Raw genomic sequence first — 15404 nt, 5'->3', positions numbered from 1 at the left:
GTGTAAGAACACATCTAATATACACACACTGATTTTTTTTTTTTTTGTGGATCTGGTTACACACGCACAAATCAAAACACATTTGCAAATATATTTGCTACAATAATGGCCCCATAGTTTCTTCCAATCCAGGTCATATTTCCTCATTGTGATATATCAGTACAACTCATTAATGAAAACTTTTTTTACAGACACACACAATATTTACCTTCTCCTCTATTATAGCGATGATGTCACCGACAGTCTCCAAGTCCAATTCATCTCCCATGTAAGACACAGCCACTAGGTCTTCTTCCACCAATCCTGTCTCCTCACCGAGAGCAGCCTTCACCATAGCGTCTGCTTCACCCTCTACAGACACACAGAGCGGAGAAAATAAGACAACAAGCACAAAATTTAAAACAGAAAATGTCTTATCTGCACTAACATTGAGAAATAACACAGAAAAAGCTTTGCTAGACAAGAACCCCCTGTTTATACAACCCCTGGCAAAAATTATGGAATCACCGGCCTCGGAGGATGTTCATTCTGTTGTTTAATTTTGTAGAAAAAAAAGCAGATCACAGACATGACACAAAACTAAAGTCATTTCAAATGGCAACTTTCTGGCTTTAAGAAACACTATAAGAAATCAAGAAAAAAAGATTGTGGCAGTCAGTAACGGTTACTTTTCTAGACCAAGTAGAGGAAAAAAATATGGACTCACTCAATTCTGAGGAATAAATTATGGAATCACCCTGTAAATTTCCATCCCCAAAACTAACACCTGCATCAAATCACATCTGCTCGTTGACATTACCCCTATGTCATGAAATTGACCCTATGTGTCTTTTTGCAAGGAATGTTTTCACAGTTTTTGCTCTATGGCAAGATGCATTATCTTCTTGAAAAATGATTTCATCATCCTTAAACATCAGAAAAGTGTCCAAAATATCAACGTAAACTTGTGCATTTATTGATGATGTAATGACAGCCATCTCCCCAGTGCCTTTACATGACATGCAGCCCCATATCATCAATGACTGTGGAAATTTCCATGTTGTCTTCAGGCAGTCATCTTTATAAATCTCATTGGAACGGCACCAAACAAAAGTTCCAGCATCATCACCTTGCCCAATGCAGATTCGAGATTCATCACTGAATATGACTTTCATCCAGTCATCCACAGTCCACGATTGCTTTTCTTTAGCCCATTGTAACCTTGTTTTTTTCTGTTTAGGTGTTAATGATGGCTTTCGTTTAGCTTTTCTGTATGTAAATCCCATTTCCTTTAGGCGGTTTCTTACAGTTCGGTCACAGACGACTCCAGTTTCCTCCCATTCGTTCCTCATTTGTTTTGTTGTGCATTTTCGATTTTTGAGACATATTGCTTTAAGTTTTCTGTCTTGACGCTTTTATGTCTTCCTTGGTCTACCAGTATGTTTGCCTTTAACAACCTTCCCATGTTGTTTGTATTTGGTCCAGAGTTTAGACACAGCTGACTGTGAACAACCAACATCTTTTGCAACATTGCGTGATGATTTACCCTCTTTTAAGAGTTTGATAATCCTCTCCTTTGTTTCAACTGACATCTCTCGTGTTGGAGCCATGATTCATGTCAGTCCACTTGGTGCAACAGCTCTCCAAGGTGTGATCACTCCTTTTTAGATGCAGACTAACAAGCAGATGTGATTTGATGCAGGTGTTAGTTTTGGGGATGAAAATTGACAGGGTGATTCCATAATTTATTCCTCAGAATTGAGTGAGTCCATATTTTTTTTTCCTCTGCTTGGTCTAAAAAAGTAACCATTACCGACTGCCACAATCTTTTTTTTCTTGATTTCTTATAGTGTTTCTTAAAGCCAGAAAGTTGCCATTTGAAATGACTTTAGTTTTGTGTCATGTCTGTGATCTGCTTTTTTTCTACAAAATTAAACAACTGAATGAACATCCTCCGAGGCCGGTGATTCCATAATTTTTGCGGGGGTTGTACATTGAGGATTTGCAGTGACATCATAGGTTAAGGGGGCACTGACCAACTCTCCACATACTGGTGATCACTGATCCAAGTGTTCCTTGACTAAGAGGTCCTGCTTGGTGACTCAAATCACTCAAACAGAAATGAAATTTCAATCTATCACTCTCCCAAGGATTAGGAGAGGTTACAACAAGTCAGCCGTGAAGAATGACAATACTTCATCTGACCAGTCTGGAATGTAGTCAACACTTTGCATTAGCTAAGATTTTAGTTCTAAGTCAGACTGGGAGATGAATGTGCTAATGGTCAGATTAACACATAAATATTTGCTTTATTGGTGTCAGTATGACTATAGTAAACAAGCACACTTCCACGTGACTTGAATCATTAGAGCAAAAACAAACAACAATTAATACACTTTCATCATCCTGAGATCTAAATGATTCTAAAACTCAATTATTTTCTGCTTCACTGTGGTTGTCAGAAACAGATTTCTGTTATTTATGTGTGCGCTAGCGTCAGCCCCAGTCCTCAGCTCTACAATGGCAAATAAGGAGGTTTGCCATAGTGGTAGTAGTCAGGATTTTTAAGTCCTGCCTGCTTAAATTCCTCACCAACCCTGGTATGGCAGAAACAGACCCGTTTCCAGGCACCATAACAGACCTCTGTAATGGTCTTTGCTTAAATTCTATACTGCTTTTAACTGAGGAGTGTAGAAACTGTGAATATGCTGAAAATCTGAACTGAGAAATTTCTCATCACATTGATGACCGTCAACTGAGAGAAGGAAAAGAAAAGAAAAAAGAAAAAAAAAATGTAACCCAAATAATTTTAAGTTATCTTCAGCTCATTCTGACTTTTAAAAAAAAAACATAAGCCAAAAAAAACATAGCTTGGTTATAGTATCAAGAACTTGGTTTCTTTAGTTTTTCAGAATTGACCTTATTTGGCAGGATACTGGGTTCTGAGAATAACTGAAAATTTCATTTCAAGTATGTGATTACAGTTATGTATTACCTGTAATGATCTCATGAGCAGTTGGTAAGGCAGTGGCCACTGTTGCTGCCTGTACTCCGTTAGCAAGGCTACCAGCAGAGTCCCCCTCTCCAACCTAACACCAATAATTGCAGGAAATAATCATGCATTTTATTTTTATTTTAAACCAACAGATCCAGTGTGACTGCAACATCAACAGCTGAACATAGTATTCAATCTGCTGCCCCTGAAACTGGATTGCTTAAAATAAAATATTACAAAATACTGAATAAATACAGCTACTAACTTAAAATTATACACACTTATGAGAGCATGTCAGAATCTATGATACCTGAATAAACATGATTTTGGAACAGACTGTGGTTATCACAGGCATATTCTCCTGAGGCCCAGCCCATTCATTATGTCCACTGTACTGTACATGGAGTGTGCAGCCAATACATTCTGAGTGCCCGTCCCAAGCCCGGATAAATGAGTAGGGTTGCATCAGGAAGGGCAGCCATCGTAAAACAAGCACCCCCTCAAATAAAAAAAAAAAAACACCATGCAGAATACAAATCCAGTTTCCATATCAAATCGGTAGAGGCCCGGGTAAACAACGTCCACCACCGGCGCCCAACAGGGTGCTGGTGGAAATTGGGCGAGTGCTGGGCGAAGTAGAAGAAGAGGAGGAGGAGAGCATGTACACAGACAGTGGGAGGAAGAAAACAAGAAGGGTGAAAGTGAGAGTAGGGACTTTGAATGTTGGCAGTATGACTGGTAAAGGGAGATAGCTGGCTGATATGATAGAGAGGAGAAAGGTAGACATATCATGTTGGGACTCCGGCAAGGATGGTCGCATTCCTCTCCTCTCCTCCTTTCTGTTCTCTATCTCTGCTCCGACCTTCAAAGTCCCAGCTTCACCAGACTGTGAATTCGTCAAATTAAGATTTGGATTAACCATGGAATTGATCAACTGGTCTCTCAACGCTATTGACACCATTTTTTTCGACAAGGAAATCAGGGCTGGGGGACTCTGTGTGCCCTCATGGAACCTACCCAGTGGGTTATGCTCTCGATGCCTGAGAGAAATGGAGCGTGGCATGCTTTGTTCCACTCGCTGTGGAAGCTGTTGAGGAGTCATTTCTATTTGCTTTTATGGTGGGAGGTTTTGCGCTGATTGGTTTGTGTGCTGCCCTGACCCGCAGGAATATTAGCAAAACAGCTGCTTCCAGAATCTCATCCCCTCATATGTCCGTCATGATTAATGAGCTGGGCAATGCCATGTAATCTCAGACTGCGTTAACTCTTGAACTCAAATGCAAAATGGATACCATCTTGGAGCATATCGCTCCATTGCAAAGGAATGCGCTGTTGAGGACCGGAGAATATTCTTCATAAATTTGGACTCTAGATGGTCAGAGGCACAGTAAATGGAATTCTGTATCTCTCCGCCTAGCATCAACATGGCAGCCTTACTGGATCCTGAAGGTCAAATGCCCTGCTCTTCCCCCAGAAGGATCTACGGCCTCGGTGAAGGAATTCGGCTCCCCCTTCTCATCTATCTACGCCTCCCCCCCGGCCTGCTTTACTTTACACACACATGGACAGAAACTGACAGAAACTTAACTCATCTGCACACAATGCATGTCTTCCTCTCTCCATTCCTATTACCCCCCCCGGTGTCTCTCCACTCCCCTCACCCTGGCTTCCTTCCTGCCACCTCCAAGGCAGTGCGTGTTTTTACTGCTGCAGCCTTCAACTCCCCAAGCTGGGTGGCGCAGGCCCCGCCTGCTGCAGCCTTCACCCTCTTTGCCTCAATTCGGATGACGGACTGCTTCAAGTTTAGTGCACATAAACAATGTCAAATGTATATGTGTTGTCTTTAATTCTGATGTGTGCCATTATTACGGTAAACTAGTAATAATTGTGGTTTAATTGCTGTATTTTGTCTGAGGTAATTAGAGTGTAAACGTAATTTCATTGTTGTTGCTGCGCTCGTGTAATGACAATGACAATAAATCTCATCTCTCTCATTGTGTGTGCAAGAGACCAAGTGGAAGAGAAGTAAGAGCAGGAACATAGGCGGTGGGTTCAAGTTGTTGTGTCATGGTATGGATGAGAAGAGAAATGGTGTTGGGGTCATTTTAAAGGAAGAGTATGTTAAGAGTGTGTTGGAGGGTAAGCGAGTGTCTGACATCGTGATGAGTGTGAAATTGGAAATTGAAGGGGTGATGATGAACATCATCAGTGCATATTCCCCACAGGAAGTTGCGAGACGAAGGGGAAAGAAAATTTGTGTATTAGATGAGGTGGTGGAGAGTGTGCCCAAGCATGAAAGATCCAACTTCAACACGCATGCTAGTGAACGGAACAGAGGTGATGAGGAAGTAATGGGTAGGTATGGTATCAAGGACAGTAATGTAGCAGATGGTAGTTGATTTTGCAAAAAGGTTGGAAATGGCTGTGGTGAATACCTACTTGAAGAAAAAAGGAAGCACGGGGTGACATGTATGATAGGAGGATGTGCACACAGGTGAACTACATTCTTTGTAAGTGAAGGGGGTTTCCCTGATTTTCCCAGTTTAATGTGTAATTGAAGTTGGGGAGCGAACTCAGAAGACTCAAAGACTGACAGGAATCGGACTTCAATTTTAGATGTATTGAAAAATGCCTTCACTAAACAGAGACTTGCAACCACAGCTTGCAAGCTGCTCACAAGGCCCTGTCCCTCCATCTTCTGCCTACACTCCCCCCACAACCAGATGGGCGGGACGTTGCCCTGCGCATGGATCAGTAATGCTATACGATTGGTTGAAAGATGTTGCATGTTATTTATGTGCGGTGACTGCTCGAGTTGTATATTTGAAACGTATGTATAAAAGTAAAACTGTTCTGTCTGTGTAGCGTGGTAAGCAAAAGAACAGCATGTATCATGGCGTCCCAGAGGAGATATGAAGTTATGACATGGCCATGAGACACACTGTCCAACATAGGAGAAGCAAGCTAAAAGAAACTGGAGACTGTAAGGTGGAGGCAAGGGAGTGTACAGCCAGACAGCACAGGATGGTGTTTTGTAGGTGAAGAAGAGCGTGAGGTCAACAAAGGATCAGGTGGTGGAAGATGAAGGAGGAAGACTGTCATGTGAAATACAGTGAGCAGGTGAGCGAGGCACTGGATGGAGAGGAAGCAATTTTGGACAACTGGAAAAGTACTCCAGATGTGGTGAAGGAGAGAGTGAAGAAGGTACCGGGTGTGGCTTCTGGACAATGGAAGGATGACAGGGAGACTTGGTGGTAGAAAAAGATGCCCAGGAAAGCATGAGAAGAAAGAGGTTGGTGAAAAAGAACCAATTGGCCAGGCAAAGGGACAGAGCTGGAAAGGATGTGCAGCAGGTTAGGGTGGTGAAAGTTGCAGATGACTATGTGCTAACAAGCGAGGAGAGCATGTTGAGAAGGTGGAGGGAATATTTTGAAGAGCTGATGAATGAAGAAAATGAGAGAGAGAAAAGGCTGGATGATGTGGAAAGAGTAAATCAGGAAGTGCAAGACATTAGTGAGAACAAAGTGACCTCGCCAGAAAGATGTGTCGGCATCAATTAATAGTCTCTGGTCCCCTCCCAGGGTAATGATGAGGCGTTTAGCAGGCTGACATCATTGAATAGGTGGCTGGCACAATTTTGTAGACAGCAAGACTTTAGTTTCATTGATAACTGGCCTTCTTTTTGGGGCTGCCGTGACTTGCTGATACCGGACGGCCTTCAGCCTACCAGTGAAGGCGACCCCATTTTAGCTGCGAACATAGATAGCACACTATAGAGAGGGCTACATTATAACTCTACAGCAGACCACAGATGAGGTGATTAGAGAACCTGCAGGGCTTACGACTAAATGTGCCCATGGAATCCATTAGCTTAGTGGGGAAATTAGCACAGAAAGTCCACTACGGTGATAGCGCAGTTTATGTGGCAGCGAGGGAAAGTCATCAAGTTGAAACTGTGGCCTGTTTCCATAGATGTTCCATAAAGAGCATAGAGGGGATATGTTTTGCAAACTTAATACCCATTACTACATTGGATGACATTAAAATTGAGGATGCCCCACTGGCTGTTCCTGCAACATCAGATATTTTGTGTCTGCTACCTACAACCCATGTGGAACCTCTTAAACCTAAACCTAATTTTAGACATCTTACATATACTACTCTGGAACTACCCCCAAATCCCAACAGTCCAACTGTCAACCCCACTGAGGTCCTTAGTTTGGGCTTCATGAACATAAGGTCACTGTCCTCAAAATCACTGTTGATAAACAATCTAATTATAGAACACAACTTAGATATGATTGGTTTATGTGAAACCTGGTTTAAATCTACTGCTGTCCACCCCTTAAATTAAGCCTAGACACCAGTTTACACATTTAGTCACATCCCTCGTGATAAGAAGCAAGGCGGTGGTGCTGCTCTAATTTATAAATCTGTTTCACTTGCTAGTTTTTGGGGGTCTAAAATACAATTATCTTGAGAAATACTGACTGACGCCTCTTGCGTCATTGATCTCCAATCACTCACTAATTAAATTTATAGTCTCGTTGCCATGTTTACTGGAACAAGAACCTTATTTATCATTACAGTGACACATCAACTCTTCAACTACAACTAAACTTGGAGCCAGCCTCACATCTTGGCATTACTTTTGGAAAATGACCATTCAGTAGACAGTCTTGTGGACAGCTTAAACTCAGCGTTCACAACCACACTCGACATGATAGCTCCACCTATATTTAAACCATGACCCCCCCCCCCAAAACAGTCGCCTTGATTCAATGATTACTTACATGGCCTCAAGCATAAGGCTAGAAGTCTAGAACAAAAATTCTGTAGTTCAAAACTAGAAGCATTCTACCTCACGTGGCGCAATGTTACTATAAGTAGCTGGTAACTGGTTGAAAATGTCCCCTACAAAGTACCTTACCCAGCACAGAGACAGAGCAATGCAATATCCCTGTTGTTGCTCAATTCATACTTTTCTAGAGAGGAACATCAAGTTCTTTCTTCCAGTAAGATAGGATGACAGCTGTATCCCAAATGGAAGCAAAGATGACTGGTTGCAAAACTAGGAGGGCTTTTTTATAGAGCAACAGACTCTTTTTCCAGGCTAAGTGAAGATCTTCTAAATTAGTGAGACGCCATTTCCTCTCCAACTTACGGGTTATCTGCTTTAAGCTGCGAGTTTGTGAGTTATACCACTGCGTCAGGCACTTCTGATTTAAGGCTCTCTTTTTCAGAGGAGCTACAGCATCCAAGGTTGTGCTCAATGAGGATGTAAACTATTGACAAGATAATCTATCTCACTCACAGAGTTTAGGTAGCTACTCTGCACTGTGTTGGTATATGGCATTAGAGAACATAAAGAAGGAATCATATCCTTAAACCTAGTTACAGCGCTTTCTGAAAGACTTCTACTGTAATGAAACTTATTCCCCACTGCTGCGTACTCCATTAAAGTAAATGTAAATGTTATTAAGAAATGATCAGACAGAAGGGGGTTTCAGGGAATACTGTTAAGTCTTCAATTTCCATACCATAAGTCAAAACAAGATCTAAAGTATGATTAAAGTGGTGGGTGGACACATTTACATTTTGAGCTAAACCAATTGAGTCTAATAATAGATTAAATGCAGTGTTGAGGCTGTCATTCTCAGCATCTATGTGGATGTTAAAATCACCCACTATAATTATCTTATCTGAGCTAAGCACTAAGTCAGACACTAAGGTCTGAAAATTCACAGAGATACTCAACAGTAACGACCAGGTGGACGATAGATAACAACAAATAATACTGGTTTTGGGGACTTCCAATTTGAATGGACAAGACTAAGAGTCAAGATTTCAAATGAATTAAAGCTCTGTCTGGGTCTTTGATTAATTAATAAGCTGGCGTGGAAGATTGCTGCTAATCCTCCCCCTCGGCCCGTGCTACGAGCGTTCTGACAGTTAGTGTGACTCGGGGCAGAATAAATCAATATGTTGATCAATTATTATATCATTTACTAACAGGGACTTAGAAGAGAGAGACCTAATGTTTAATAGACCACATTTAACTGTTTTAGTCTGTGGTGCAGTTGAAGGTGCTATATTATTTTTTCTTTTTGAATTTTTATGCTTAAATAGATTTTTACTGGTTGCTGATGGTCTGGAAGCAGGCACCGTCTCTACGGGGATGGGGTAATGAGGGGATGGCAGGGGGAGAGAAGCTGCAGAGAGGTGTGTAAGACTACAACTCTGCTTCCTGGTCCCAACCCTGGATAGTCACGGTTTGGAGGGTTTAAGAAAACTGGCCAGATTTCTAGAAATGAGAGCTGCTCCATCCAAAGTGGGATGGATGCTGTCTCTCCTAACAAGACCAGGTTTTCCCCAGAAGCTTTACCAATTATCTATGAAGCCCACCTCATTTTTTGGACACCACTCAGACAGCCAGCAATTCAAGGAGAACATGCGGCTAAACATGTCACTCCCGGTCCGATTGGGGAGGGGCCCAGAGAATTAAACTGAATGAGTCATTCATATTGTCTCCACATTTAAAGTATCTTAATTTCCTGGTACACTTGTAGATGCTCATAGCCAAATAAAGCTGTCTCACCAGGCGGGGACTGGCTGAGATGAGGTTGGCTTTTTTCAGGAGTTCAGAGAGAAGAGGTGACGGCGGTGGTGTAGCCTTCTGGGTGAGGAGCCTCTTCTGTGGCGAGTCATCAACCAGAGCAGTCAGGCCTCCATCTTTGAGTCCTGGAACTGCAGGTGCTGTCACTGGCAGAAACATTCCAACCCCCTGAGCCTGTTGGAGGCAAAAAAAAAGCAAAAAAAAAAAAAAAAACAGGAGGAATCAGTGGCTGAAACAGCAAATGGCAAATCTCAAATACTATGTTTGCTGACAACAGTAGCTGGAATTGCCAGAAACACCACCACACTGCAAAAACTCCAAATCTTGCCAAGAGTATTCTTCTAATTTCTAGTCAAAATATCTCATCACATTTAATATAAGACATAATCACCTTAACAGTAACATTCAAGTGAGATACAGGAGCTCGTTTTTATACAGTGCATCGTGAACAGTCTTCAAAACATTTGAGTTATATTTCAGACAAAACAAGCTTTTTGAAATGTCATAAGGTTATTTGTAAAAGATGAATCATCTTGCTTCAAGAAATCAACTTAACTTGAATTGAGACAACAAATCTGCTTTATTCAAACCTGCAAGTCAACATGCTCAACTTTCCTTACATCTCCATCAAACCATGTCCATGTGATATGTAAAAAAAGACAGAGGCAAAAGCTTGAATTATGTTCCCTTCTCTGTTCTATTGCATTCGGGACAGACTGTACCATATTATTCCAAAAGTAAGATGTAAAAACAAATACTGTCATCAATTACAGTGTTCCATCAATACTATGCACCAAAATGTTGAGAAACAAGATGTCCTTTGAATACAGTACCCTGAAGGCTGTTTGATGTTTAAATAAATGTTTCTTAATTAGCAACCAGTCTGCTCTGTGTGAGCCTGATCCCATCAGATCTCAGAAGCTAAGCAGTGTGTAATAGTTGGAAGAGAGATCTCTTCAGAACGCCACAGGCAGTTTGAACTTATTATGAGAGACAGAATTCATGCATTTATCTCTTCTAGATTGGACTACTGCAATGTACTATTTGCTGGTTTACCACAGTCCAGCATTAGGGCTCTCCAAATGGTTCAAAATGCTGCTGCCAGACTTTTGACATGACGCAGAAATTTTGACGATATTACACCCATTTTGGCGTCTCTTCACTGGCTTCCTGTCCCAGTGAGGTCAGATTTTAAGGTTCTGCTATTAACCTATAAAACTGTTCACAGACTGGCTCCTCCCAACTTAGCTGACCTAATTAAACCTTACGCACCGGCCCAGGCTTTGCGTTCTCAGGGTGCAGGACTACTTTGTGTCCCTATGGTGAATAAGAAGTCTGCAGGTCACAGAGCTTTCTCTTATCGTGCCCCTGTTCTGTGGAATGATCTCCCTGTGTCAATTAAACAGTGGAGACTTTCAGGTCCAGACTTAAGACGCATTTCAATCAATCAATCAATCAATTTTTTTTTTTATATAGCGCCAAATCACAACAAACAGTTGCCCCAAGGCGCCTTATATTGTAAGGCAAGGCCATACAATAATTATGTAAAACCCCAACGGTCAAAACGACCCCCTGTGAACAAGCACTTGGCTACAGTGGGAAGGAAAAACTCCCTTTTAACAGGAAGAAACCTCCAGCAGAACCAGGCTCAGGGAGGGGCAGTCTTCTGCTGGGACTGGTTGGGGCTGAGGGAGAGAACCAGGAAAAAGACATGCTGTGGAGGGGAGCAGAGATCGATCACTAATGATTAAATGCAGAGTGGTGCATACAGAGCAAAAAGAGAAAGAAACAGTGCATCATGGGAACCCCCCAGCAGTCTACGTCTATAGCAGCATAACTAAGGGATGGTTCACGGTCACCTGATGCAGCCCTAACTATAAGCTTTAGCAAAAAGGAAAGTTTTAAGCCTAATCTTAAAAGTAGAGAGGGTGTCTGTCTCCCTGATCTGAATTGGGAGCTGGTTCCACAGGAGAGGAGCCTGAAAGCTGAAGGCTCTGCCTCCCATTCTACTCCTACAAACCCTAGGAACCACAAATAAGCCTGCAGAGAGCGAAGCGCTCTATTGGGGTGATATGGTACTACGAGGTCCCTAAGATAAGATGGGACCTGACTATTCAAAACCTTATAAGTAAGAAGAAGAATTTTAAATTCTATTCTAGAATTAACAGGAAGCCAATGAAGAGAGGCCAATATGGGTGAGATATGCTCTCTCCTTCTAGTCCCCGTTAGTACTCTAGCTGCAGCATTTTGAATTAACTGAAGGCTTTTTAGGGAACTTTTAGGACAACCTGATAATAATGAATTACAATAGTCCAGCCTAGAGGAAATAAATGCATGAATTAGTTTTTCAGCATCACTCTGAGACAAGACCTTTCTAATTTTAGAGATACTGCGTAAATGCAAAAAAGCAGTCCTACATATTTGTTTAATATGCGCTTTGAATGACATATCCTGATCAAAAATGACTCCAAGATTTCTCACAGTATTACTAGAGGTCAGGGTAATGCCATCCAGAGTAAGGATCTGGTTAGACACCATGTTTCTAAGATTTGTGGGGCCAAGTACAATAACTTCAGTTTATCTGAGTTTAAAAGCAGGAAATTAGAGGTCATCCATGTCTTTATGTCTGTAAGACAATCCTGCAGTTTAGCTAATTGGTGTGTGTCCTCTGGCTTCATGGATAGATAAAGCTGGGTATCATCTGCGTAACAATGAAAATTTAAGCAATACCGTCTAATAATACTGCCTAAGGGAAGCATGTATAAAGTGAATAAAATTGGTCCTAGCACAGAACCTTGTGGAACTCCATAATTAACTTTAGTCTGTGAAGAAGATTCCCCATTTACATGAACAAATTGTAATCTATTAGACAAATATGATTCAAACCACCGCAGCGCAGTGCCTTTAATACCTATGGCATGCTCTAATCTCTGTAATAAAATTTTATGGTCAACAGTATCAAAAGCAGCACTGAGGTCTAACAGAACAAGCACAGAGATGAGTCCACTATCTGAGGCCATAAGAAGATCATTTGTAACCTTCACTAATGCTGTTTCTGTACTATGATGAATTCTAAACCCTGACTGAAACTCTTCAAATAGACCATTCCTCTGCAGATGATCAGTTAGCTGTTTTACAACTACCCTTTCAAGAATTTCTGAGAGAAAAGGAAGGTTGGAGATTGGCCTATAATTAGCTAAGATAGCTGGGTCAAGTGATGGCTTGCAGCCAAAGATAACGATACGTCTTTGGGATGGTTATGAGTAATTTTTTCTCTAATAGTTAAAATTTTGTTAGCAAAGAAAGTCATGAAGTCATTACTAGTTAAAGTTAATGGAATACTCAGCTCAATAGAGCTCTGACTCTTTGTCAGCCTGGCTACAGTGCTGAAAAGAAACCTGGGGTTGTTCTTATTTTCTTCAATTAGTGATGAGTAGAAAGATGTCCTAGCTTTACGGAGGGCTTTTTTATAGAGCAACAGACTCTTTTTCCAGGCTAAGTGAAGATCTTCTAAATTAGTGAGAAGCCATTTCCTCTCCAACGTACGGGTTATCTGCTTTAAGCTACGAGTTTGTGAGTTATACCACGGAGTCAGGCACTTCTGATTTAAAGCTCTCTTTTTCAGAGGAGCTACAACATCCAAAGTTGTCTTCAATGAGGATGTAAAACTATTGACGAGATACTCTATCTCACTTACAGAGTTTAGGTAGCTACTCTGCACTGTGTTATTATATGGCATTAGAGAACATAAAGAAGGAATCATATCCTTAAACCTAGTTACAGCGCTTTCTGAAAGACTTCTAGTGTAATGAAACTTATTCCCCACTGCTGGGTAGTCCATCAGAGTAAATGTTATTAAGAAATGATCAGACAGAAGGGAGTTTTCAGGGAATACTGTTAAGTCTTCTATTTCCATACCATAAGTCGGAACAAGATCTAAGATATGATTAAAGTGGTGGGTGGACTCATTTACATTTTGAGCAAAGCCAATAGAGTCTAATAATAGATTAAATGCAGTGTTGAGGCTGTCATTCTCAGCATCTGTGTGGATGTTAAAATCGCCCACTATAATTATCTTATCTGAGCTAAGCACTAAGTCAGACAAAAGGTCTGAAAATTCACAGAGAAACTCACAGTAGCGACCAGGTGGACGATAGATAATAACAAATAAAACTGGTTTTTGGGACTTCCAATTTGGATGGACAAGACTAAGAGTCAAGCTTTCAAATGAATTAAAGCTCTGTCTGGGTTTTTGATTAATTAATAAGCTGGAATGGAAGATTGCTGCTAATCCTCCGCCCCGGCCCGTGCTACGAGCATTCTGACAGTTAGTGTGACTCGGGGGTGTTGACTCATTTAAACTAACATATTCATCCTGCTGTAACCAGGTTTCTGTAAGGCAGAATAAATCAATATGTTGATCAATTATTATATCATTTACCAACAGGGACTTAGAAGAGAGAGATCTAATGTTTAATAGACCACATTTAACTGTTTTAGTCTGTGGTGCAGTTGAAGGTGCTATATTATTTTTTCTTTTTGAATTTTTATGCTTAAATAGATTTTTGCTGGTTATTGGTGGTCTGGGAGCAGACACCGTCTCTACGGGGATGGGGTAATGAGGGGATGGCAGGGGGAGAGAAGCTGCAGAGAGGTGTGTAAGACTACAACTCTGCTTCCTGGTCCCAACCCTGGATAGTCACGGTTTGGAGGATTTAAGAAATTGGCCAGATTTCTAGAAATGAGAGCTGCTCCATCCAAAGTGGGATGGATGCCGTCTCTCCTAACAAGACCAGGTTTTCCCCAGAAGCTTTGCCAATTATCTATGAAGCCCACCTCATTTTTTGGACACCACTCAGACAGCCAGCAATTCAAGGAGAACATGCGGCTAAACATGTCACTCCCGGTCCGATTGGGGAGGGGCCCAGAGAAAACTACAGAGTCCGACATTGTTTTTGCAAAGTTACACACCGATTTAATGTTAATTTTAGTGACCTCCGATTGGCGTAACCGGGTGTCATTACTGCTGACGTGAATTACAATCTTACCAAATTTACGCTTAGCCTTAGCCAGCAGTTTCAAATTTCCTTCAATGTCGCCTGCTCTGGCCCCCGGAAGACAACTGACTATGGTTGCTGGTGTCGCTAACTTCACATTTCTCAAAACAGAGTCGCCAATAACCAGAGTTTGATCCTCGGCGGGTGTGTCGTCGAGTGGGGAAAAACGGTTAGAAATGTGAACGGGTTGGCGGTGTACACGGGGCTTCTGTTTAGAACTACGCTTCCTCCTCACAGTCACCCAGTCGGCCTGCTTTCCCGGCTGCTCGGGATCTGCCAGAGGGGAACTAACGGCGGCTAAGCTACCTTGGTCCTCACCGACTACAGGGGCCTGGCTAGCTGTAGAATTTTCCACGGTGCGGAGCCAAGTCTCCAATTCGCCCAGCCTGGCCTCCAAAGCTACGAATAAGCTACACTTATTACAAGTACCGATACTGCTAAAGGAGGCCGAGGAATAACTAAACATTTCACACCCAGAGCAGAAAAGTGCGGGAGAGACAGGAGAAGCCGCCATGCTAAATCGGCTAAATCGGCTAAGAGCTAGTAGCTGCGCTAAGCTAGCGGATTCCTAAAAACACGCAAAGTGTATAATGTGTAAATAATTTAGAGGTGATTCAGCAGAAGGAGTGCTTTAGTTAAGGCACGTGAAGATTACACTGGGAAACAAATCGTAATCTAGATAACTAGATCAATCTAACTGCGCAGATTAAACAGCTAACAGATACAGAAAAACACAGCTGTGCTCCGGAACAGGAAG

General features: G+C 41.8%; 1 protein-coding gene across 2 annotated transcripts in view; it reads right to left on the bottom strand.

Annotated features, from left to right (window-relative positions):
- Positions 1-15404, bottom strand: part of brd8 (bromodomain containing 8) — an 86885-nt gene that overhangs the window by 50444 nt on the left and 21037 nt on the right. For both annotated transcript variants that reach the window (XM_034181404.1, XM_034181405.1), the window contains exons 9-11: positions 9573-9764; positions 2975-3068; positions 209-351 (exon numbers count right to left, since the gene is read on the bottom strand). In XM_034181404.1, coding sequence (XP_034037295.1) covers positions 209-351; positions 2975-3068; positions 9573-9764 — 429 coding nt within the window. The remainder of the gene's footprint in view (positions 1-208; positions 352-2974; positions 3069-9572; positions 9765-15404) is intronic.

The sequence above is a fragment of the Thalassophryne amazonica genome, chromosome 11 (assembly GCF_902500255.1).
Source record: "Thalassophryne amazonica chromosome 11, fThaAma1.1, whole genome shotgun sequence".
Classification (NCBI taxonomy): Eukaryota; Metazoa; Chordata; class Actinopteri; order Batrachoidiformes; family Batrachoididae; genus Thalassophryne; species Thalassophryne amazonica.
This window is presented reverse-complemented; position numbering and strand designations above follow the sequence as displayed.